At 47.2% G+C, this 26985-nt stretch overlaps 1 protein-coding gene across 1 annotated transcript in view; it reads right to left on the reverse strand.

Moving 5' to 3' along the window:
* The window catches only part of FRMPD2 (FERM and PDZ domain containing 2), a 54864-nt gene that overhangs the window by 13708 nt on the left and 14171 nt on the right, over positions 1 to 26985 (reverse strand). The window contains 13 exon segments of the mRNA XM_023745783.1: positions 5 to 128; positions 2048 to 2163; positions 3130 to 3194; positions 3988 to 4053; positions 6667 to 6683; positions 7006 to 7196; positions 7199 to 7210; positions 16998 to 17114; positions 17117 to 17197; positions 21288 to 21380; positions 21383 to 21413; positions 25907 to 26022; positions 26025 to 26091. Coding sequence (XP_023601551.1) covers positions 5 to 128; positions 2048 to 2163; positions 3130 to 3194; positions 3988 to 4053; positions 6667 to 6683; positions 7006 to 7196; positions 7199 to 7210; positions 16998 to 17114; positions 17117 to 17197; positions 21288 to 21380; positions 21383 to 21413; positions 25907 to 26022; positions 26025 to 26091 — 1096 coding nt within the window.

The following is a 26985-nucleotide window of genomic DNA, read 5'->3' on the forward strand; positions in this document are numbered from 1 at the left end:
TCACCATCTGTCACCGAGACACAGCTTGCAGGCCTGCCAGGCAAGGCTGTTGCCAAGGAAACAGCCGTGCATTCAACGCCCGTCCTGCTATTAACAGAAGGACACTGCTGTGCAGTCCTGGGCCTCTTCTCCCTAAGACCAGGCTTGCGATCTAGGGTAGGGAACAAACTCGGTTTATACTTCAGATGGCACCCGGGAGGCTCCCCCTTCACCCTGAAAATGCTTTTTAATTTTCTGGTACTTTCAGTAGCTGCTTCATTTGAATCTCAAATCAAAATCTCCAAGCCAGCTTATTTGATAGGCTCCAAAGCCATATTTCCACTGCCTATTGGACAAATGCTCCTGAAAGCAATGTGTGTGCCTCTATTTCAGGGTATTCAAGGTCATGTTCACCTTATTCCCTCACCCATCCTCACTTCCTCCCCCTCGTTTTGCCTAAAACATTTCTCCCTGTGCATTTGCTCCCCCAGAACGTGGAGCCGTCCCTCTAATCTCCCAGGGGCCACACTTGCAGTGGTCCCGCTCTCCCCTCTGCCCTCCAAATTCCCATCTTGCTTCTAAGGCTTGAATGTTCTCCATCAGAAGCTTCCCCTCAGAGCTTGTCCACTCCCTCTCCTGCCACCAAGCCCAGCTGGACTGTGGCCAGCTCCTTGGCTTGCTGGACCCTATCTTCTCCTGTGGCTACCCAGGGATTGATCAAAGACACAAATTGAAAAGGCAACACTTTGGTTAAGAATCTCCAATGCAGACCTAGCTGGATAGCTCAGCTGGCTAGAGCATTGTCCTAATACGCCAAGGTTTCAGGTTTGATCCCCGGTCAGAGCACATACAAGAATCAACCAGTGAATGCAGAAATAAGTGGAACAACAAACCCATGTTTCCCTTTCTCTCTCCCTCTCTCTCCTTCTCTCTCTCTGCTTCTCTCTAAAATCTATTTTAAAACATAATGATAATGAGTCTGTTTCCTATCAGCTAAAGTCCCACCCCTAGCACAGTGTACCAAGCCCATGCCAACCTGACCCCCTTCCTTCTGGTTCGATTTCCATTCTCTTCCCCACACATTCTAACTCCTATTACCCAAAGCGTGGCTGAGGGCCAGTGGCTAGATATCAGCTGGATGCTTTTCAGAAATGCCAAGCTTCATTCAGGGGCCTTGGCCCGACTAACACTCTTCCTCTGCAGTATCATTTAGCCCACGATCCTAGTGACAGTTCCTACTGTCATCACCACCGCTAGGCTGGCCTAGTGCCTTTGTAATCATGTTAATTAGCACAGGTCATGATTCTGTTCCCAAGATATGTGAACCGAGGCTGCCAATATAAGTAAATCGCCGTCACCAGGAGATGGCTTTGGGAAAGGAAGCCGCATTTGCCAGAAGGGGCCCAGGAGTCCTTTCTGTCTCTGCTGGCTCCCCAGTTCCCAGGAGAGTGATGCTAGCCCTGCAGTGTAGGACCCTGGGGCAAGCAAAGCCTGCCACCTTGGGCAGAAGGTGGAACACAACGTGGCAATACCCAGATGCCGCCTGGGCACTGCGCCATATACAGAGCACCTAGTGGGTGAGTGCCTCCAGCTCAGTCTTGAATTCCTGGCTCATTGTAATGACAGAATCTCAGGACAACGTGGCTTGTAACCACACAGCAGGATGGGAATGGTGTGAACTGGGCGGGGTGCAGCATGTGCAAAGGCAGGTTAGGGAGAGGGCCTGGGAGCAGGTGGAATACTGGTCAGTGGGAGCTGGAGCAGAGGGCGAGAGGCAGCCAGAGCCAGGCGGGGCAGTGGCCACACTCCATCAGCTCTGTCCAGCTGTGAGATGCCAGAATCTAGGCAAATGGCAAGTAAGTTGTTCAAGGCTATTTATAGACAGTAAGTGTTCTGCTTGGGGACATTGGTCTGCTTCCTCCTGGCCTTCACATCCACGTGGAAAAGTTGTGCTAAAGGAAGAAGCAAGAGAAGAAGAAGAAAGTTTTGTTTTGCTTCCTACCTGCCCCTCCTACCAAGGGGCAATTGCAGTGTCTAATGTTGTGCAGAAACTCTGGAAGGAAGGGACTCTCCCAGGAATGAGTGAGGGTGCCCTTACCTGCCCAGAGCCCTTGAGGCACTGCACGGCCTGCTTGTGGGCGAAGCCACTTAGACTTTTTCCGTCTACCTGCAGGAGTCTGTCACCTGGGGGGAGACAGATGCCATGCCCATGGGTCCTGAGGCTGCAGGAAGGACTCTCTGGGAGTCCCTGCCCATGTGCAGCCATGCCGCCTTGAGAGGCAGGAAGCCACGCTGCGGGAGCGCAGCCAAGCCTGAGTACCAGCGTCGCTCTGAACACCCCGCAGGCCAGGAGCTCTGAATGCCCTGCAGACCAGGACAGAGAACTCCTTGGATGGACAGGTTAGCCATCTCTGTGCAACCTCATCCTTTCTCCCAGTTCCCTGGCAAACTGTTTTTTAAAGTTTTTAAAAGTCCCTTTTAAAATAATATTTATCTCCAGGATATATATTTTTTTGTTTCATAAAAGGTCAGGGAGACCTGGTTGATGCCAAAGACACTGGAATTCTAGGGGAGAAGAAGTAAGGTGCTAAGTTCCCTTTCACTTCACTGCGGCCTTTGGAGAACAATGTAAATCCCCCTTCCTCAGGGAGTGGACACAGGAAGGGCAGAGAGGAGGCCCGGCAGAGGCCCCCCAGACGCTCAGGCGGGCCTCACCCAGCGCTCTGTTCTTCACGGGGAGCACCGTTTGTTCCCATGAAGGCAAAACAGTAGCATGTTTATTTTATTTTTTATTTTTTCCTTTATTGATTAAGATATTACAAATGTGTCCTTATCCCCCCATTGTCCCCCATCCCCCCACTGATGCCCTCATCCCCTGGTGTCTGTATACATTGGTTATGCTTATATGCATGCATACAAGTCCTTTGGTTGATCTCTCCCCCTTTTTAAATCTTATCTTTTTAACTCACCTTATGGTTCCCAATGTGACCCTATAGACATCTGGCTGCGATAGGAACCTATCGGGTGGTGGGCCAGGCTAACTCATCCCTTTTCCAGGCAAGGGAGCCAGGACTGCTGAAGCCGTCATTTGCTCAGAGCCTCAGTGGGAGCAGCAGCCCTCCCGGCGCCCAGCACGGCTCCATGCCTCACTCTGCAGGACCGGCCCTTCCTTGGCAGCTGGTCCTCCAGGAAGGATGGATTTCATGTAGATCCCTCTACACAGCACGCGGTGCTAATACCCTGAAAGTACAATGAGAAACTCGCCTCTAAAGAGCCCCATTTGCCTGCCACTGTCTCCCCTTACTCATCTCTATGTGACACCATCTTATATATTCACTGGCTTGCCAATCCCATGTTATGCGTGAGCGTAAGGTTAGGTGCTCATAAGATACCAGTTGCTTGGGGGAGCTGAGCCGTACCCAGCCCCAGCAGTGGCCCATGGCAGGTGCTGGAAAATCGGTGTCTCATCGATGCACCACACTGTCTCTCCACAAGCAATAACCAACATAGGTGGACAGGGCGATGGGCTGGTACCTGGCTCACCCACTGACTGGTGCCTGGCATGTCCTGTATGCTTGTGTTTGGTTTGTGGATACAAAAGTAGAATTAAACTACATGGTATTCTGCAACTTGCTTTTTTAAACTTAATAGTTGATCATGAACATCCCTGTAGGTCCCTAGATAAAGACCCAACTCTATCTTTTTCTTATAGTTACTTCATGTATGCACACACACACATCTATACAGATTCCTAGATCAGTAGGGTTACATCATTCCTGCCCAGGTGTCTCCTCTCTCCTCCAGGGTCCGCAGAAAGAGTTCACCAACCAAATGCAAAGTATCTATCCTGAACAGAGGTCTTGCCAACCCAACTTCATCCTGGGCTTGGGACTGGGAGCACCAGGTTCTATCATGACTATGGATTATCCCTCTCACCTTTGGCTTGTTTCTCTCCAGCCCCACCCTGCTGCCCTCTCCTTTTGCCCAGCATAACCTCAGAGTTAGCACCCAACTTCTTTAACCAGTTCCACAAAGTAGATTCCACTGGCATTGGTTTCTGAAAGTGATGGAGGAAAAGAACCGGCACCCAAAGAAACAAAAATAAAAACAGCATGAGGTCAGTTGCCCTGCCTAAGCAGATGGCCCCTCTTGGCTCTCACCTCTCAGGAACTGGTAGCATTGGACACCAAAAGGGGCATTAGCTTCAGGGTTGGGCCAACAGGGGATTTGTTCCCAGCTTTATCAGCTCCTCCCTACATGACCCTGGACCAGTCCTTGGTCTCTCTGTTCTTAGTTCCCAGTCCACAGAAATGGAATGAGAGCTCCTCTTCTAACTGTGACAGCGGATGATGCCCAGCACATAGCAGGGACTCAACAAGTGTAAGTCCCCTCCTGTCTCTACTCAAGATGCAAATATCCTTATGAGAACTGAAGTCATCCAGTAGGTTCATGTATGACACCAGCAAAGTGATGGCATGCTGGATACCAGATCACAGCAGCTTCTTGAGCAGAAGAAAACCTCAGGAGGACCTCCAATCGTCCCCAGGAAGAGCAGCTGCACTGGGTTTCTACTTTACAGCGGATGAATCCCGGACAGAAGTTAAGAATTGTCTACCATGTGCCAGGCACTTGCTTGGTATTGTGACAATAACCAAGTAGGATTGTTTATTTATTTGTCCAATCATGCAACAACACTTATTATGTGCCAGGCACTGTGCAAGTAGCCAGGGAGATGTCAGTGATCAGACAGACCTGCCCATATCAACCTACTGTCTAGTGGGGAAGAGACTTTTACTAAACTTTGCCCAGAATATGGGGCCGCAGATACTACTAGCTTTCTGTCTATCTGCCCCCTTTGGTTTGTTAGCTGCTTGTTAGTCCACCATGCTGGAAAACACAATTAACACATAGGAAACTAAACAGGATAAAATAAGCTAAAAAATTCTCAGTTCAACAGAAGCCTTCTATGCCACACTTCCTACAAAAGGAGCCTTCCAAAGTATGGCCCAGGGTGAAAGTTTCTGCTCTGAAGTCTCCTTCTCAGATTCAAATCCCAGCTCTGCCATTTACTCCCTGAGAGACCATAAGCATGTTCCTTTTCTCTCTGTGCCTCAGGTACCCCACCTATAAAAGGAGTAACTATCTCATAGGCTTATCATCAACCTTATATGAGACTAGAGGACCAGTGCACAAATTCGTGCACGGCTGGGGTCCCTCAGCCTGGCTGGCCATCGGAACTGATTAGGGCCGCCTCGCTCAGTCCAGGAAGAGGGACCGTGGGAATTTGGCCAGCCACGAAAGGTTAGCTGTGGGAGCACACTGACCACAGCTAACCTACTATATTGAGCATCTGCCCCCTGGTGGTCAGTGCACATCATAGTGACCGGTTGACTGGTCATTCAGCAGTAATGGTCGCTTAGGCTTTTATATATATAGATAGATATCCATGTGCTCAGAACCCTGCCTGACCCATGGTTAAGTACTCAATAAATGTTCACTGTTAGTATTATTCTTTTGTTGACTCCACATCTGGCTCTTCATGCAACACACTGTCTAGGTGAGCATGATGGCTGATTAGGAAAGAACTAATATTCTTAGAACCCTACTGTGAGCCAGTCCTGGGCACTTTTCCCTCTACAGCTCTGTGAAGGTGCATCGTTACCTCAACCACAAAAGATAAAAATGAGGCTGAGAGCTTCCAGTCAAGATGGTGGCATAGGTAAACACAGTACTAGGAACCTGCCACAACCACATCAGAATTACAACTAAACTATAGAACAGCCATCATTGAGAACCACCTGAAATGTAGCTGAATAGAAGTCCTATAGCTAAGGATATAAAGAAGAAGCCACATCTAGACTGGTAGGAGGGGTGAAGAAGTGGAACAGACTGGTCCCACCCCCACATGTGGTGGATATAAATCAGGAGGATATCTTGACTGTGGAGTTCCATCCTGAGGAGTGAGAGGTCCCAGCCCCACCACACCAGGCTCCCCAGCCCAGGGTTCCAGTGCCAAGAAGAGAAGTCCCCATAACTTCTGGCTATGAAAACCAGCAGGGATTGTGGCTGAGTGACACGGAGGCAGATGGAGTCCCAGGTGTTCCTCTTAAAAGGCCTACACACAAACTTACTCAGACTCACTCACTCTGAGCTCCAGCATTGGGGCAAATGCTGGAAAGGTTACAGGGACATACGGGAGAAACTGAATTGTCTGGCACCAGGGAGAGGGCTGCAGGGGCAGCTTTCTCTCAGGCAGAAGTGCTGGCAGAAACCATTGTTTCTTTGCTGAGCCCTCCCTCCACAGAGCCGACAGGTGGGCATGATATCTGAGTCTCCATCAATCTGACTCACACTGTTAGCCCTGCCCTGGTGATTCCCTGAGACACCATCCAACCCAACTTTTGGGCCCACCCAAGCCCTTCCCAGTAGCTTTTCCATACAAACAGCCTATCTTGGCTCAAGCTGTGAACTTTCCTAAAATCTCTCAAACAATCAGCATCTGGCCTCAATGTGTCCCATACTTCTCACTAAGTGGCCCCAGACCCAGCATTAGCAGTAGCCAGCCTGAGCTCTCTTAAGCTCCTCCATACTCAGCACACATAGCAAACATCTGCAGAATATTTTGTAGCTCATGCCAGATGGACCGGGGCAGGGCAAAGATGGTAGCTGACCCTGGCCTGTACCTCCCAGGAGGTCCCTGAACCCTCACACTCAGTTTACAGCTTCAGACCACATGGAAGCATCTGTGACTGAGGACAATGGATGCTGAAACACTGAGCCTGTGGCCCAGGCACTGTGCTGGGGGCTTTGCCTTTCCCCTTTATATTCTTCTCAATAACCATGCAGTGCAGGTATGTATTTCCTTTTTGCAAATGAGAAAGCTGAGGGCCAGAGGAATTAAATAACCTCCCTCCACCTGACACAGTAAACAGAGAGCAAAAAGGGACTTTGAGGCCAGGGTTGATGGGCTCCACAGACTGTTCTCTTTCCTTCAAAATCTAGAGAATGAACCACAAGTATAGTTACCTTTAATGGGAGAGCACATGGCTGAGGCCTCCACCTGGACAGTAAGCTCTGAGTTTCAGCCATTTCTAGTTCTTCAATATTTCTCTTCTGGTCTTGTGTGTGTGATGAAAAACTGCTCTGGTGCCCAGGGCTCAGGCTGTCTGGAGAGAAGACCCCAGAATTGGCTGTGCTATTCTTCTCCTAGCTTGGGTATTTCCACCAACACCTGCACAAACAAGCCAAGAAAGAAGTCAACAGCTTGGAAAAGCTAACATCTCGGTGGCATCTCTGTGTGGAGCACAGCGTTTTCACCAATGGCAGAAAGACCTTTATATCTGCTGGGAATGATGTGAGTCAGTACCTTGTGAGGATGATGCATTAGAATATAGGAAGGGAAGATGCTGGATGCGATTTAGAGCCTTGGGACACAACTGTGCAAATATGGGAGCCACGGAGAGTTAATAATGCCAGCTCCCCTTGACGTGCCAGGTATGATGAGCAACACACACACACACACACACACACACACACACACACACCCCTTTCCAGTTTTTCATCATTTGCAGCAGGAAGTTGTTATCCCAGTTCAATCATGAAAAGGCAGAGTCAGAAAGATTAAGCAGCATTCGCAAGATCCCACAACCAGCGTGTAGTGGTGATAGCGCTGGCCTCTTCTGGACAATCACCGTGTGATCCAAACGTCAAAATATCGGGTCCTCTTGGGGGACTTGATAATAACCATGTGGTGGGCTCCCTGTGGATGAAGGCTGGGCCATGGCTTATACTTACCCCATGTCTGACCCTTGATCTGGCACAGAACAGAGGAAAGAACATGACATTGAGAATCAAAAGTTAAAACCTGGGGGAGGTACTTTATTCTAGACCTCAATTCCCTTATACCTAAACTAGTGATAATATCAGATACTGTATAGGGTTGGTGAGGCTTAGAGGTTATATATACATATGGAGAGAGAGATGAGGAGAAATTACAGCTTGGTACCTGGTAGAGCCTCAATAAATACGTTGATTGCCAATATGTTAATATTAGCTGCTCCACAAATGTATGTGGGAGGAAGGTATACAAGTTAGATTTTCTTTAGATCTGGATATAGAAACATACAAGTAGATCTGCTGCTTTTGATACAGACTCATTAGAACCCAGAGAAGTGTCCAAACTCACATGTTGAATTCACTTACTTTATTGAAGTTATTCAAACTAGAGGCACTCAGTAGATAATGGGAGGGCCACTGTGTAAGGCCTTATTTCTGGACAGTCATTCACAGATCACTGACCCTTCTGCCAATGTTGTAAGCATCTGTTCATTTTCTTCTACTCCCTCCATGAGAAGTGAAGATAGGACTTATGACTGATTAAAAAGTCGAGCTGTACAACCTGTGTCCTACCTAATGGAAATACAAGCTAGGAGAACTTCTACAGGTAATTAAAACTCAATCTATTTTAGACCGTGATGGCCACTCATGAGGGAATGTTTTATCTTGTCCCTAACCTCCAGTCTACACTGCCTGCCCCAACAGCAGCCTAACCAAGTAGAAATTCATGGCTGTCGAGACTCTGCCCACAGTTACCCAGCCAGCATCCCCATGGAAAGGTCTTCCTCCAATGGGAGAAGCTGTGTAAGAGACCTCAGCTGTGATGAGGCAGTTTTACCTACCAGTGACAGACCTGCGGTGAGAGGTCATTTAACCCACAGGCATTGTGAAACACTCATTGTCTAAATTCTAATCTGAGACAGTGGCTTGAATCTTGGGACTGGAATCTGGCTCTCTGCACCAAAGTCAGCCTGGTCTTCTTCCTCCTTGTGTGGTTGTCAAGAGCCAATTTGCAGCGTGAGGACCAACCAGAGGCCAAGAATGAGGTGCCTGGTTGTCCATACAGTGACACCCTCTAACACAGCAGTCCATTCCTGATCAGCACAATTGATCCCCGCTCAGCTGCATTATGGTTCTTGATTTTTAAAAGGCTAGTTTTATTACTCCTTCTAGTCCTACCCCTGTGCAAAGTGTTGGGGGAAGAGCTAACACAGTGGGAAGAACTGTGACATGTCGGGAAGTCCAACAGACAGAGCTGGGCTGCTGTGTGGAAGTGCTGGGGCAGGCCCTGAGTCTGCTCCAACCACAGGATGAAAGGCACATGGCTGAGGGGTCCAGCTTTGCCAGCTCCCATCCTCTCTGGTCCACAGGCAGCTGCAAGACCAGGAAAGCCATGTTGTGATGGTGCGTTGCATTCATGTGCAAGAGTGAGAGTGTGGTTTTCAAAGGGTGAGGCACCTAGAAAATGCTGGCTGGCATGATGAGAATCATTTCTATACTAAGGGGACGTCGTACACTGAGCCTGGACTTTGAGAGAGACACCCATGAGCCTGGATTTGCAGGCAGCCTGTTAAGTTACAGTGTCATGCAACCAAAAAGCAGCGGTGGTCCCAGGCAACTGGGAGGAAAGGGGATGTTAACCTTCCACTATTACCTCCATCACTCCCCAAACCTGCCCCAAATAAACATCATAATATTATTGTTTGCTATGGCAATTCTCTCTCTCTCTCTCTTTCTCTCTCTCTCTCTCTCTCTCTCTCTCTCTCTCTCTCTCTCTCTCCCCTAAGGATGAATAAAAGCATCTTGAAAAACCAAACTTCACTCTATTTGTCAGTCTCTAACATGCCAAGTCTTAACCAAGTAAGGCAGTATGCTTGCTGCACACATTCAGCTCTGAGAGCAGCTCTGTCTTCCTCCCATGTGACTGCCACACACTGTTGGTGACTGTAACTGGCACAAACACTATGAGAAACAGTATGGAGGATTCTCAAAAAATTAAAAATAAAGTGACTATATGGCCCAACAATTCCTCTTCTTGATATCTACCCCAATTCCTCTTCTTGTATTAAAACATTTATTCACAAAGATATATGCACCTCTATGTTCATGCAGCATTATTCATAGTGGCCATGACACAGAGACAACCAAAGTGTTCTTCAATAGACAATTGGATAAAGAATATGTGAGAAATATATATTAGAGGCCTGTTGCATAAATTCATGCACCAGTGGGGTCCCTTGGCCTGGCCTGTGGGATCAGGCTGAAACTGGCTCTCCAACATCCCCCGAGGGGTCCCGGATTGCAAGAAAGCACCGCCCTGGCTGAGGGACCCCACCAGTGCACAATTGGGGCCATAGAGGGACATGGGAGGTTGGCCAGCTGGGGAGGGATTATAGGAGGGCTCCAGGGCATGTCTGGCCCATCTCATTCAGACCTGATCTGCCGGACCCCAGCAGCAAGCTAACCTACCGGTCAGAGTGTCTGCCCCCTGGTGGGCAGTGCACATCACAGAGAGCCGTTGAGGAGCCTTAGCATATCATTAGCATATTACACTTTGATTGGTTGAACGGATGACCAGACAATATACACACACACACACACTGAGTGGCCAGATTATTATGACCACCAGACATTTGTAGGCAAATTAGCTATAATTTCGTACTGAAGTTGCTAGAGGGTCAGACCATTATAAATAGGGAAGCAGGTTGTTTACCACAACAGTAGAAGTGATTTTTTCCTGAAGATATGGGTAAACAACGCAATTTAACTGCCTTTGAACGTGGGATGGATAGATATAGATATAGATATAGATATAGATATAGATATAGATATAAATATATAATCTTGAGTGGCCAGATTATTATGACCACCCCATCAGTACATTGTTGGGCCACCTTTTACCTTCAATACTGCGGTGATTCTTCTTGACATTGACTCCACGAGATGTTGAAAGGTGATGCGAGGAATCTGACACCATGCCTGATGAATAGCACTGTCCAGTTTTGTGAGATCTGATGGTTGTGGAACCAGCTGCCTGATGGCTTTTTTAACTTCATCCCACAAATGCTCAATTGGATTGAGATCCAGTGATTGTGGGGGCCACCTAAGCAAGGTAAAGTCTCCCTCATGTTCTTAAAACCACTCCTGCACAATACGAGCACCATGGCATGACGCATTGTCTTGTTGGAAGAAGCCATCTCCATTGGGATATGCCATCAACATGACAGGATGAATCTGATCAGCAATGATACTTAGGTATGTTGTGCTATTCAGACATTGTTCCACACGAATTAAAGAGCCCAAATCATGCCAGAAAAACATGCTCCAAACCACAGCACTGCCCCCACCAGCTTGAAGGGTTGTACTCATGCATGTGGGGTCCATGCTTTCATGCTGTTTCCGCCAAATTCTCACTCTGCCATCTGCATGATGCAACTGGAAACGTGATTCATTGGACCACATGACTTTTTCCAATGCTCAACTGTCCAATCCTTGTGTTCCTGTACATTCTTGGTAACTGCAGACAGCAAAGGTGTTCGAACAGGCCTTTGGCTGCTTTGCTAGTACTCGCTCCATGGCTCCGAGCGCCAAAAATTACCCCACGTTCAAAAGCTATTAAATTGTGTTGTTTACCCATACCTTCAGAAAAAAATCACTTCTACTGTTGTGGTAAACAACCTGCTTCCCTATTTATAATGGTCTGACCCTCTAGCAACTTCAGTGCGAAATTATAGCTAATTTGCCTATAAATGTCAGGTGGTCATAATAATCTGGCCACTCATCTACACTAATAAAAGAGAAATATTCAAATGGTCGTCACTCTGCTACGCCCACCAGCCAATCAGGATGAGTACGCAAATTAACCCAACAAAGATGGTGATGCCATAGCGGCCCGGCGGTGCTTGGGGATGCTGGGGGCCGGATCAGAGACACAAACACACCGGGAGGCCGGCACCCAGCAGCCACAAGGCCCACCACCCTGGCACTGGGGCTGCTGGGGGCCTGATTGGAGACACAAACACGCAGGGAGCCCGGCACCCAGCAGGCCCAAGCCCCGCCACCATGGTGCTTGGAGCTGCTGGGAGGATCAGAGACACAAACCCGCAGGACTGGCACCCAGCAGCCCTGGCACCCAGCAGACCCAAGGCCAGCCACTGCAGTGGTGGGGCTGCTAGGGGCAGGATCAGAAATACAAACCCACAGGGGGACCTTGCACCCAGCAGCACCAAGCCCCGCCACCTCAGTGGTGGGGCTACTGGGGGCTGGATCAGAGACACAAACACGCAGGGAGGCCAGCACCCAGCAGCCCCAAGCCCTGCCATCGTGGTGCTGGGGCTGCTGGGGGCCAGATTGGAGACACAAAACCACAGGGGCCATGGCAGAGGTGGTTAGAGGTGATCAGGCAGGCAGGGGAGAGCAGTTAGGGGAATCAGGCTGGCAGGCAGGTGAGCGGTTAGGAGCCAAAGTTCCTGAGGGGTCCCAGATTGGAGAGGGTGCAGGCCAAGCTGAGAGGACCCCCTTCCCGTGCACGAATTTCATGCACCGGGCCTCTCGTTACATATATAATACTCAGCCATAAGAAAAGATGAAATACTGCCATTTGCAACAACATGGATAATATTGTTGAGAATATCATGATAAGCGAAATAAGTCAGACAGAAAAAGTCAAGAACCATATGATTTACTCACATGTGAGATATAAAACTGAAAGCAACAAATGAACAAACAAGACAAAGAACAACTCATAGACAGACAACGGTATGGTGGTTACCAGGGGGAAAGGGATTGGGGAGAAGTAGTAATGGGTGAAGGGGTCAAATATGTGGTGATGAAAGATGTGACTTTGGGTGGGAAACACACAATGCAATATACAGATAATATATTGTAGAAATGTACACTTGAGGCCTACATGCTCCTATTAGCCAATATCACCCTAATAAATTTAGTTTAAAAAAATTTAAATGGTTAAGATGGTACGTTTTGTGTCACATGTATTTTACTGCAGTTAAAGAAAATTTTTAAATGTAAACCTTAAAAAAGCCATTTACTGCCCTAACTGGTTTGGCTCAGTGGCTAGAGCGTTGGCCTGCAGACTGAAGGGTCCCAGGTTCAATTCCGGTCAAGGGCATGTACCTTGGTTGCGGGCACATCCCCAGTGGGAGGTGTGCAGGAGGCAGCTGATCAATGTTTCTCTCTCATTGATGTTTCTGACTCTCTATCCCTCTCCCTTCCTCTCTGTAAAAAATAAAATAAAATATATTTTTTTTTAAAAAAGCCGTTTACTGAAAGCCTCCACAGGGTGCCAGAGTGAGGGAACAGGCCTGTTGTGCTATCTGGAGGTTCACTTTTAACCAACAAATAGATAGATGCTTATGGATGTTGGGGTGCAGGAGGTAGGGGTGCTGCTCTAAAGGGAGCCAGTGATGTCAAGCAGCCACCCCTTTGCCAGAGCTTCACAGCAAAGGCAATGAGAAGCAGGTGGCCAGCTCCTTGGTGGAGAAGGGCAGGGTGGAGGTTGTATATCAGGTTGGCACCCCCTGGTATCCTTAGTCTAAGGCAGGGGTGGGGAACCTTTTTTCTGCCGAGGGTCATTTGGATATTTATAACATCATTTTTGTGGGCCATACAAAATTATCAACTTAAAAATTAGCCTGCTCTATTTCGTCAAACATTTAATTAACTCATCCCTAGCCTTGGCAGGGCCAGACCAAATGACTTCATGGGCCTTAATGGCCTGCAGACCGACGTTCCTCCATCCTCCTCCCTGCCCCCCATTCTATGGGTTGCTGAGTGAACAGCTGCTCAGGAATGGCCATGGGTATGGAACCCACCTCTTCCATGTACAGGCCTGCATGTGGTCCCACCCATCTTGTCCTGGCTCTGGACCACTCCATCTCATGCCCTGGGCTCCAGACCAACAGCACGAACTGCACCTGCCCACACAGGCCCTGTTTTGTCACTTCTGAGAGCACCATGGGGCAGGGACTATGTCTGTTCTGATGGCTGATGACTCCTCAGCACCTAGCTCAGGACAAGCACACAGCAGACGCTCAACTAATTTTTCTAGCAAGACTACTTGAGCCTTAGCTCATGGCATTCCTGCACATCTTCCCTCCCTCTCATCCTACTGATGTCACATCCCCATGCCTCCCCGAATCTCCTTGCTTGGAAATAACCTCACCCTTAAGGGAGCCATGACACTGCTGTATCTGTGTCTGCCTTAGACCTTAACCCCATTCTATCCCCCTTTAGAGGGACTGTGTTCCTACCTTCTCCCCTAGAGACAAGGAGAAGGGCACCAATATTAGGACACTCACTGCTGAGTCAGCCCATGTTCATTCTTTTAGAACACCATTTAATTCCCAGTCACCCAGAGGGTTTATCGTCACTGGAGAAATGAGGAAACTGAGGCACAGATGTGTTAAATAACTTGATCAAGATTACAGAGCAGTCCTGACCAGTTTGGCTCAGTGGCTAGAGCGTCGGCCTGTGGACTGAAGAGTCCCAGGTTCGATTCCGGTCAAGGGCATGTACCTTGGTTGCAGGCACATCCCCAGTAGGGGGTGTGCAGGAGGCAGCTGATGGATGTTTCTCTCTCATCGATGTTTCTAACTCTCTATCCCTCTCCCTTCCTCTCTGTAAAAATCAATAAAATATATTTTTTTTAAAAGATTACAGAGTAGTAGACAACTGAGCAGGTATTGGTAATGGATTTCAAAACACTGGGCTCACTCCAGAATTCTGTCTGAAGGGGATCCATGGCCGAGCCATCTATATACCAGCCACCGCACAAATGCTGTGTCCCATCCATGTCACAGAGATCAACGGGGCTGGAGGATGTCAGCCCTTGACCCACTGGACTTCGACCATAGTGACGGTGGGCAGTTCCACTGAGCTCAGGCTTAGCTCGTGCTGACAACATCTTGTGTCAAATTCGGTCCTCCTGTCCTAGAATTCCTTGTACATCTTGGGTGCCCCCCACCTCCACTGCTCCCACCTTGCCCCAAAGTAAAGGAGAGTTAATACCTCCCAGACCACCTTCGCCCACAGGGAGTGGGAGCAGTGTCCACCCTCTGTCCTTTAGGTGAACAATTCTGGAGGCCTCTGTGAACTCTAATTGAAATGGAGCCTGATGCCCACAACCACTACTTTGATGACGCTGAGTCCCCACCCGTTTTTGACCTTCCCTTCTTCCCCACCTCACTCTCTGTGCTCACTCCTACTTCCTGGAATCGTCTCCACAAAAACCACAGGCACCAGCTCTTTGTCTCAGGCTGTGCTCTGGGGCCCTCCAGATGGCCAAGGGCCCCAGAGTCCCCTTTTCATGCGAGGTTATAGTGAGCTAGCAAGGGTTGTGAAAACCTGGCATTTGTAAACTAGAATTAGAGTAGTACCAGAGTTTACGAGGACATTAATCCAGCTTTCTATTGAGAAGACTGGCTGCCATGCCCTGCTCAAAGCCCCTACTGCGCATGCCCACTGGCAGGTCATCAGAAGCCCCACCTTCCTCAGGAAGGATACTGTGCAATCAACACCTCCTGGAGATGACCTTGAGCCAGTCATAGCTTCCTCAGACTCTTAAACTATGAAGTGCTATAAAGTACTATTACTTTGAATAACAGATTAAAAATGGCCACAGCCCTAACTGGTTTGGCTCAGTGGATAGAGCGTCGGCCTGCGGACTGAAAGGTCCCAGGTTTGATTCCGGTCGAGGACATGTACCTTGGTTGTGGGCACATCCCCAGTAGGAGGTGTGCAGGAGGCAGCTGATTGATGTTTCTCTCTCATCGATGTTTCTAACTCTCTATCCCTCTCCCTTCCTCTCTGTAAAAAATCAATAAAATGTATATATATTTTTAAATGGCCACAAATTTTTTGACACTCCTACATCAAGAGGCCGAGTCTGTTCCTGCAACCCTTGAATCTGCATTGATCTGCGACTACTTGCTCAAAAGAGAACGGCAGAGGGGCGCTGTGCCAGCTCCACTCCAGCCTTGAAGAAGACTGGCAGCCTCACAGTGGCCCGTGGAGCCCTGATCTGCCATGTGGGAGCCTGACTACTGTGCTGGAGGCCCTATGTGGAGAAGGCCTGAGACTGCGGGGAGGGAGAGGGGGGAGGGGAGCTTGCCGTCCCAGCCTGCCCACCACGGAGCGGGCACATGAGCACAGCTGTCCTGAAGCCTCCGGACAGCCCTGCCAACTCTAGTCAGGTGACTCCAGTCACCACCACGTGAAACGGAAGGCTCAGCCAGCCTGGATATGCTTGGCTTTCTAACCCAGAAAATGGTGAGACAGGGCAGCAAAGCGGGGTTTGTTTTCAGCCACTGGGCCTTGGAGTGGCTTGGGGGTCAGCGACAGATGCATGGACAGTTTTGCTTCACTACTGACTTAGTTTGCAGTACATGGTGATTCATATTTGCATCAACAGAATGTAAGACAATAATTTTTAAGAATTACTTTAAGAGTCAAAGTTCAAATGAAACGTCCATACCCTCTTGCTGAAGCAGGCGTGTAACTCATCCAAAAGCACAGCTCATTCAGCGACCTTTGCCGGTCATGTGCTGCCTGTGAATCTGCACTATTTATATAGTTTGCCAAGTAGGTGTAATCCAATTTCTAGGCTATTTTTGAATTTATGAATCATTGTGTTATGACGTCAAGTTGTGTTTATAAGCTCATTATTTTTACTCGCAAATTAAATTACAAGTAATCCATTAAGAGAGAAAGTGGCCTAGAGCAGAGGTTAGGAGTAACGGCAACGGGGCTGCTGTGTGGGTTCAAACACCAAACTCTGCTTCTTCCGCACATAGTCGGTAGAACAATGGAAACTACCGTGGAGGGTTGTGAGGGTTATTGGTGTATACAAGTGCTTAGAACAGCTCATGATAAGACCCAGTTGGCTCATTGCAACTTATTTATTTTGTCCTCTTCAGTTTTGTATTGTCACCTAGTTCTTTCTCTACCAAAAGATAGAGCAACATGCTGGGGAGACGGGATGTCTGCCCTGTAGTGTTGAGCACACCCTTTCCCCATCTCAGCCTTCAGGGAACCTTTGATAGTTACCCAGTGAATGCATTCTTCCCTTGGACATCTGACATCCTTTAAACAATTTCTTTAGGCCCAGGTGGCTATGAAGCACCGAGTGCATGTTGGTTTGGGCCCAGGGAACAGGGGTGTCCAGCCCAGCTGCCTCCGATTTCTGGTGGCCCCCGTCTCCTCGCCAGTGTCCACAGTGAAGCTGTCCAGCGACGTGCCCAGCAGGCCTCCTGCAGGGTCCTCCTGCCTGGATGCAACCAGAGCACTTTCTGAATCCAAGTGACAGGCTCAGCCTGGGCCAGATGGGCAAGACTCAAATTGGCCACTTGCTCACACCCACCATAGTCTGAAATTTGGCAGAAAAAGATAAAAAGACATAAACACAAGAATGGCGCTGGCCCCATCGCTCTTGTGGCAGCAACTCCTCCCAGGCCTGCTGGTTTTCCTGCTGGTTTTCCTCCTATGATCTTGGGGAGTTCTTGCTATTGGCCCAGAGATGCCAAGTCTCCCTAATGAGCACTCGCTGATGAGAGAAACCTGGGAGATGCAGGAAGGGTGAGAAGAGACGCTCGCCTTCCCACTGTGGCCGACAGGACTCTGACCCAAGGTCTGATGTGTGGGAACTGGCAGCACCAGAGCCATGTCACCGGGCCAGCAAAGCCCTGTGTAAACGCCACTGCCACCATCCATTCTGCTTGCTGCCTTCACAAAGCTGTCCTCACAAACACTGCTGTAACCAATGGGTCCCAAATTAGGCTCTGCCCTGTGCAATATAGTCTTCACTCTACACAGCTTAGTTCCCTGGTAATACAATAATCTCTAAATTAAAGTCAGATTTTGTAAAATATATAGACATATCTGATGTGTTGAGCCCCCAGCTTTGCCACCTCTTCCGCCCTCATGGAATAAATGAAGTCCTAACCTGAGACAGTGAAAGGAGACTCTCACCGCTTCACTATTCATGTTGTTCAGAAGAAACTGGGATTTGATAGATCCTGTAAGTTAACTAGCCTTTATACAAAGCCCAGTTGTATTTTGAAAAATGGAAAAGAAGGACTGTATTGCAGCCACCTGCTCCCTGCTAAGGCCCAGAAGGAAAGAGCCTCCACTGGGGTCCTTGCCCTCATTCCTCAGACAGACCCCGCCTTCCCCAGTGGCCTCTGGCTCATTGCCAGCCCTCTGCCTACGGGAGCAGGCAGCCTTTAAAAAATGCTGTTCGGAAACTGTCTATGCCTATGAGGCATTGGTACCATGACTCACATGGAGTGAACCAGAACGAACTCAGGAAGAGAAGCGATTCCGGTGTGACCTGCAGCTCTTGCACAAACTGCATAGTATCTCACTCCAGAGCTGGGACCTGTTCAGACACTTAGCACAATGGTAACCTCAACAGAATCGCTCACCTGTGCTGATGTGCCAGGCACAGTGCAAGCACGGTGTCTGCGTTGTACCATTTAACCCTCACAATGACCCTGTGGAGTAGACATATTAGACCCATTTTATAGATGAGAAAGCGTGAGGTCAGAGAGAGTTCATAATTTCCTCCAGCTCAGGACTGGTGGGTGGCAGAGCTAACTCTCACTCAAGTCAGCTGACCCACACCAGGAAATGGATATGCAGAGACAGAACAGTGCACAGCCCAGCCTCCGACAGGTCCAAGGGGACGGTGAGCTTAGCTAAGCCTGATGGATACTCATGTCCACAGGGAGACACTAGGGAGAGATGGTGGTGGCGGGGTCTCAGCTAGCGAGGTTTAGTGGGTTTGAAGGAAGCCTTTGCACAGAGATTGAGGGTACAGAAAGGGGCTGTCCCCTAGGGGCAGGGTCTCATGGAAGGTAGCTGGAGAGCCCCAGTGGGCTCCAGGCAGGGTTGTCCCCAGCAACAAGCCCGATAGCTCAGGGCTCTGGGGAGGACAGAGGCCACAGAGAGTCAGGGAATTGGAGCCCAGATGTCACACAGTTAGCATCAGCCGCTCAGCACAGAGCTAGGCCGGTGGAGCTGGCCAGGAGCATGTTACCATTACTAGGCCATAGCTTAGGAGTTTGATTGGCTAGACAAACAGTGGAGGAAGAATTGATTGGAAGGTAAGAGAGCCAAGAGTTGATAACTTCAGGAATGGGAGGAAGTGTTGCCAAAAATGTTCCAAAGCCACCAACCGGCATGCCAAGGAGAGTGGGTGGTTTCTGCCTACTCGCCATCGGTGATCCACAGCATGAGTGTGGCACCAGGAAAGCAGCTGACAAATGTCCCAACTGGCCTGCATGGCAAGTGCTGGGATCCAGGTTAGTTACAGTGTTTCAAGGGCACAGGAGTCACCAGGGTCAAGGGCCATGAAGAAAATGGAAAGGGAACCAGGGCCAGATCCTGGGCAGTCCTCGGAAGAGCCGCAGCATTTTACAGCCACCAGCTGTGAGAGCGAGAGCCCAAGGCCCCGCTCTGCAGTGCGGACAGATGACAGAGCCTTCGTGATGTACTCCTGAAATTATGCACTAGTATAATCATGGTGACTTTTCTCTCTCCCCAGGGAACCAAGTGTAACTAACTATAAAGTAATATGCTCATTGAGACAATTCACCTAAGAACAACTAAGAAACATTTGGGAAATATTCAACTTCTAAAGAATCAAAGAAATGCCAAATAAATTATCAGTGAGAAATCATTTTACCTATCAATGGACAAAGGTAAACATGATAAAATCCATTCTGCAAGGATGCAGTGCAACAGGCAGGGTGACACTGGGCGTGGGAACCCAGGAAACAGCAAAGGTCTTAAAAATGCCCAGCCTTTGTACCCAATAACTACACTTCCAAGACCTAGCTTAAAGGTATTGCAAGGTACAGAATAAATTGTCTTTCAGTGATGTTTATTGCAATATTACTTAGAATATTGAAGAATAAAAAGCAACTTAAAATCAAAATAAGGAAGTGATTAAATGATTACATTTCCATACTCAGAAGTCATCCACTCATTCAAAAAACCCTGCATGACCACCTCCCACTTGCATAGCTCTGCTCCATGCTGGAGCCGTGCAGGCAGTGGGCCACTGTCCCTGCCCTGCAGACTGGAGGCAGACAGGTCCACAAATATAAGGGGCAGAGGAAACAGGTGGAAAGATGGAGTCTGCACAAAAGAGGGAGTGGGCAACACCTGTAAGGGAGGACAGGCCAGTCAATCAGAACTTTAGACAAGGCTGTCCTTGAACTCATTGTTGGAGAACTGGGCGTACCGTGGTGACCTGAGTCGGGAGAGGGCAGGAACAGCTCTGCGGGCAGAGGCCATGCGAGCACACAGGCCTCAGACCCGAGCCGTCCTTGTGTGTTCAGCAGTCTGCAAGCAGCAAGCAGCGCAGCTAGAAAGTGGAGTGAAGGAGTCACAGCGAGGGCTGTGTCAGGGCTGGGCCAATGCCAAGTCTGGCATGCCAGCCTAAGAAGTCTGGGCTTGTCCTTACAGCTAGCAGAGAGCCGCTGACAAATGTTCAGTGTGGAGGAACATGATCGATCGGTCCTTTTGTCACTTGGAAGGCTGAGAGCAAGACGTCTTTGGAGGGCATGACTCCCAGCACTTGGTGGCAGATGGGTGGGCAGAGAAGGTGCATATATATTTAGACCCTCCCAGTTTCTTACAAGGTGGATGAGTGGTCTCAGTTGAACAAGACAAAGATCCTGGTGGGGAAATGTATGTGGGAGGATGAGGGCAACTGTGGACATGCTGCGTTCGAGGACTCTATGGGGCCATCAGATGAAGATGCAATCATTGGAAATGGTGTCTGTAGAGAGAGTTTCTAATATAAAGAAATTTTTTAAAAGACAAAGAAAAATTGTTTAAGTTTTTCTAAAGAATACATACAACTGTCCAACAGGAACATGAAAAAATGCTCAACTTTTCTAATCATCAGGGAAATGCAAATCAAAACCACAATGAGATACCATCTCACACCTGTTAGAATGGTTATCATCAAAAAGGCAGAAAATAATAAGAACTTGTGAGGATATGGACAAAAGGAAGCTTTGTGCACTGTTGGTGGGAATGTAAATTGGTAGAGTCACCATGGAAAAGAGCATAAAGATTCCTCAAAAAATTATAAATAGAACTACCATATGATTCAGCAATTTTACTTCTGGGTATATACTTGAAGGAAGTGAAAACAGGCTATTGAAGAGATATCTACACTCACATGTTCACTGTAGCATTACTCACAATAGCCAAGATATAGAAACAAACTAAGTGTCCATCAACAGATGAATGGAAAAGGAAAATGTGGTTATATATACAATGAAATATTGTTCAGCAATTAAGAAAGAGTGTACTGCCTTTTGGGACAACATATTGTTCCTTTCATAACCACAGAAGAAATGATGATTAGAGATCAACAGCAAATGTGATATCCAGCACTCAAAGCCAAATCTCTCCAGGTTGAGAACATGGTGCCTACTCACCAGTTGCAACTTGGGGAGTGTTCATATGAGCATGAAAGCCATGCTGGGCAGAGCAGAGGCCCAGCAAATATTTACAGGTCTTGGCCAAATCCCAGTGATGCTACTTGTGATGGTGAACTTCTTTCGCTGAAGGAAGCAAACACCGACATTAATATATTGACCATCCATACCCATTAAAGCATGACTGCCCAGAGAGTAATCAAATGCTGGCCCTCAGTTCAATGTCAAGATTCTAGGCATAAGAAATGTATGGCACATGTCATCTGACTACGGCTCAATGTTTTCTTTCTGATTAAGAGAAATCCCTCCTTTGATTTTTTCATCATTCATGAATCAGATGTTTGCTGATCAGGTGACCTGCCAAGGTGTGCTAGGTGAAAAGAATATTAAGTGAGTCAGGTGCACGTAACTGGCCCAGAGCAAGGACTGATCTTCAGTGCAAGTTTTGAAGGCCATTGAATATACATCGTGTTCATTGTACAAACTCCCAGAAGTTGCAGACAAAATCTAGTAGGGTGATAGAAAAGATAAAAGCACTGTATATGTCCTCATAATTCTTACAATATATGCCATGTTCTATTCTAAGTGCTTTCTGGGTATTAATTTACTTCCTCCTTAAGGCTCCCGATGAGGGACAGCCTAACATTGTCCTTATTCTACAGGTGAGGGAACAGACCAGCAGCTCTTAGAATGCAGCAGGAATTCAGGCCCCATCACCATGAAACACTTCCTGCATGTATACCTCCAAGGCCCACATACAAAGTGACAACCTTGGCACAGCTCACCAGGATGCACTGCAGAGGATTATCTGTATGGGGTTATCTATGTGGAGCTTCATGGAAAAAATCCATAACTTTTTGCAACTTGTAATTCTAAGAAGGATAATAAAATACAAAGTAATAGAGATGACATTAAATATAAATTTATATGTAGCTTCCAAATGAAATCTATATTCTAGATATTTCCATAAGAACCTTGAGTTGCTCCTATAAAGATAACCTTATAATTGTAAGGTTTATGCTTCCAAGGGCTCCCTGAAACTCCCAATCCTCTTTCATGTTGATCCTTTTATTCATGAGTCACCATTTCTAAGGAATCCCATTCACACAAATCAGATCACTGGCCATCACATTTTCTCTGAGAAACTCCGCTTTGCCATTAACCTAATTTTAGATAATTAAGCAATCTCTAAATATCTTTCCTTTTATTGATAGGCATAATGTTGAACCTCACTAATGTGAATGGATTTTGAATCCAATTGAACTATATTATGTCTGCTATTTTTTAAATAATGTATTTTCTCAAATATTTACAGGTGCTGTCCTGCTAGCCTTGAGAATTCTTCTTTAGTATTCAAATTGTAATAATGCCTAAACTCCAGCAGTGGATCATTTTATCCTCACTTTCCAAGCTGGAATATTTGCCTGCAATTCATCTGCTTTCAGTACGTATTGATATGCTTCCCTACAGTCCTGACAATTTTACATTCAGTTCACTCAGGTGTTAAAAAATTGTTAGATGGTATTTTTTTAATCTAATAGCTATTCTTTAACAAATCTGAAAAGAGAGGAAGAATCATTTTCACACACATACACACACCTCGGTCTTTCTTTCATAAACTCTCAGCAAAACTCTCCTTTTGGACATCAATGCTCTGGGCAGCGATTTTTACCCAGTGTGTTGCAAGAATTTTTAAAATATGCAAAATATGACTATTTAGTCAGCACACTGACCTCTTTTTCCTCAGATTTTCAAATAAAAAAAAATGACAACAGCCAATACAACAATAGCTATTCAGTGTGGATGAATCAAAATTGTACCTATTTTTTGGTGTGCTGCAGAGTTTTAGTAATTAATTTATGTGTGCCATGTGATGAAAAAGGTTGGAAATCGCTGCTCTAACATATTAAACACCACAGAGAATGGGATTCAGATGCCATTTAATGGCATAAAGCTGACAACAGTCTTGGCTGTGTGTTTTGGATTCTTTTCCATCTGATAACATCATTTAATGAGAAATCACACCTACAAGCAAACTTTCCCATGGATTAGCTGCTCAACAAACAAGATGATGTGTAGCATGCCCTCGGGATTTTCAGCAGAAACCTGGAGAATTTATTTACACCCGTGGTCGCAGTACAAACATATCGGTGCTTCTGTGACGGCATATTTGTTTCCAAGCTCTGGTTTATCATTTCAAGTACTTCTTCCCCATAGTTGTCCCGCCGGTGCTGCTTGCTCACACTCTGGTGGCTTTGACACCCCTTTGCAGAACAATGACGATCAGCCCAGGCCGACTGGCCAGGCAGCTCCGAAGCTGGAGCTCCAGGGCCCTCACCTGGGTGGACCACTTCCCAGGAGGGGCCTTGGCAGAGTCCTCCTGTTTTCTTGTAAAGTGTGGAAAATAATATGCTTTCACCACAATCAGTGAAGACTACGGACCCTTCCTTCCACCCAGCTCATCCCCACTGCTCCTCACCTCAGGGGTGTGTGGTGTGGAGCAGAGCCCACCAAGGAGAAGCTGAGATGAGAACAATGCAGTGTGGATTCGTGGGATTTGTTCATGTGTTTGCAGTCTGTGCTGCAGTGATTCATTGCTAGCCATCCAGAATACTCCTTCCATTGATTGGGCCAGCTCACCCAAAGTCTCTGAATACGGTATCAGGTATCAGGCAGCAGCCACAGGTCACCGACCTTGCCCCCCTCCCCCGCCCTCCCGTATCAGCACCAGGGCCACCGGCAGTGCTGGAGGGGAACTGGGCTGGACATGTACAGAGCCAGAGGCCTGTCTGTAGGAAATCGTATCAATTGTCAGAAATGAAAAACTGTAGTTTAGTTCTTAAAAACACCGAGTCAGGTAGGAGCTCTGTCCTGTCAGGGGTTACCCCCTACAGTTTTATATGCTGCATCATCAGTGCCCCACACAGCGCTTTCCCTCTGACGGGAACCACGTGCATTGCATTGATTGGATGTCTAGTGACGCCAGCACAGAAACCTGTGGCAGCTCTACAGAGAGCAGCTACCCTCCGGGCAAAGCTGCATGTCTTATCAGCCACGCTAGAAGAAAAGCAACCCTCAATCAGCCAAGCTAGAAGAGCGACTAATTATCTCTTTTTCTCTGGAGAAATATTATAAAAGCGTCATCATGTAAAAAATCAGAGTGTATGCCAACAAAAATTTGAAAGGAAAAAAAGAATTGTAGAGTTTTCCAGGGAGTTGATAAAAATATTATTTTTTGGCTTTTGTGGTTTTGCAGTATTTTTTCAGTGTTTTTTTTAAAAAATGTACACATTGTGGTATTTCCTTTCTCATTCTAAATGAATACTCACTTGCATGTTATAGTTTGTATTTTGAACTTTTGCATTATTTTTCTTCAAGAGAGGCCCACAGAGTCTGTATTTTTCTGTGCAGACGTTTCGGCTATTGTTAACCAAGGTCAGTTACCAGCATCGCCACACGATGAACATGTTCTCGAATGAATAACTTCTGCACTGGTGCTGTCTCTGTCACAGACAGGCTGCCAGCACACCCAAAGTCATCGTCTTTGAAGAGGGCAATTTTCTCTATTTCTTTTGCTACTTCCCAGGCCGGCGAGATGAACGACCTGTGATTGTTTGAAACATTTTGGCTTCCACTATCAATGAAGCAAATTTCAAACCAGCTTCCTGAGTGCATGCTCCATTGTTCACAGTCCCCATTCTGTGCTTGCAGAAGCGTGAAGAGTTCAAGTCGTCTTCTGTGTAAGACACCTGGTTTGTGGCAGGCAGCTGGCGGAAAAGGCGTCCATGCTGAGGAAGAGGGTGCTCGTGAGGGCATGGAAATCCCAACTGTGACAATGTCGTTTTCAAGCTACTCAGTTTGTCTTGTGAACCTGATGACTATTCAGCTGTAACCAAGAAATTATCCTTGGTTGTGGGTAAAATAAACATCTGTAAAAATTAAACCAACTCAAGTACATAGCATTAGTTAGGGAGTTCTTTATAATTTCAAAATATTCTATTTTTTAAAATTACTTTTCAGGTTATCTGCATTTTTACAGAATTGTGTTAAAACAAATTACATTGAAAATTTGAAACAATTAAGTATTATGTAAACAAAATAGGGAGTAATGCAATGGTATTAAATTAATTCAATAATAAAAAGTCTCCAAATAATCTTCAATTGAATTGAAATAATGTGTCATTAAAATTCTGAACATCTGCCCAGCTGGTGTAGCTCAGTGGTTGAGCTTAGACCTGTGAACCAGGAGGTTGCAGGCTTGATCCCTAGTGGAGGGCATGCAGGAGGCAGCCATTCAATGATTCTCTCTCATCATTGATGTTTCTATCTCTCTCTTCTCTCCCTTCCTCTCAGAAATCAATAAAAAGGAAGGAAGGAAGGAAGGAAGGAAGGAAGGAAGGAAGGAAGGAAGGAAGGAAGGAAGGAAGGAAGGGCCTCCTGATCACTCTCAGATCCCTTGGTACACTCCCTCCCACTGTGCCACAGTGCATCTGAGCACAGGGCAGCTGGCAGGCTGAGCTTATCTGGGCAAGAGATCACGTGACCCATTGCTCCTTTAAAAAGGCAACAGATCAAAGGAAAATGAAGCATTGGCCATTTTTCAGCTGAGCTGCACTCACATAAGTTGAAATCTTCCCAATTTCTCTCCACTGAAATCGTACAGTTGCAATTCTGCTGCTGTTTTGCACTGCATATATTATGAGGCCCTTGGCCCAGATCCCCAAGGCCATCTCTCCTCCGAGCTTGTCTTCTCTGGGAGAACTCGGTGAACCAATACACCGTATTCTGGAAGCTGCTGAGTGACCTGGAGCAAGAAGAAGGCCAGTTTGGAAGAGACAGGCACACAGATCTAAACAAAGGGCTTCAAGCCATTCCGTGAAAACACCTTAATAGATGTTCCAAAAAGAGAAAAGGGAGGAAAGAAGAGGCTCGCCAAACAAGTTTAGGAAACACTGAGCTAAACAGATCTTCTTACTTAACTATTTCTCTCCACCTCCGATATGATAGCAGTTTTCTTTTTTTTTCTTTTTTCTTTTTTATCGAAGGGTTCCTTTTTTAAGACAACACCTGGAATACAGTTGCTATGAAAATGAAAATAGCATGATAATATTCTGGACACATTTTTAGAATTCAGACTCTTCTGGGTAATCTCACAGTAAGGGGTTCCTTTTTAATTGCTTCAATCAAAGTCAACTGCAATATCACCAAGTCCAACCCCTTCCTTTTACAGATGGAGAAGTTAAGGCCCAGGTACAGAAAACAATGGTCCAAATGGTTAACATCACCATTAAAGCAGGATGAGCCACGAACATCTGCAGGGAAAATGACCAACCCCTGGTATTTCTCACCATGTGGCAGCCCAGGCTCTGTCCTCAGTTCACCGGTTCACCAGGTTAGGAGACTGAATTTTGCCGGTGGCCTGTCATCCAAAGCTGGGCCTGCATCAAGCCAGCCACATCCTTAAGAACCGGTGTGTGCACCTCACCAGGTTTTCAGTTGCGTCTCTGGTGGGCCGCTCCCCCGCATCTTCACCGGGACCACTCCCGTCCTCATCAGAGGGTGGTGCACCTGGACTCGCAGCAGCAGCATCTCGCTCCAGGTAATTGACAACCTCCCAGAAGGGTTTCGGGGGGAAATCCTGTTCCCGTCTGTCCTGCCCCAGCAGAAACACTGTGTCCTGTCCGGTCTCTCTCACGCC

This window comes from Myotis lucifugus, unplaced genomic scaffold (assembly GCF_000147115.1).
Source record: "Myotis lucifugus unplaced genomic scaffold, Myoluc2.0 scaffold_581, whole genome shotgun sequence".
Lineage (NCBI taxonomy): Eukaryota > Metazoa > Chordata > Mammalia > Chiroptera > Vespertilionidae > Myotis > Myotis lucifugus.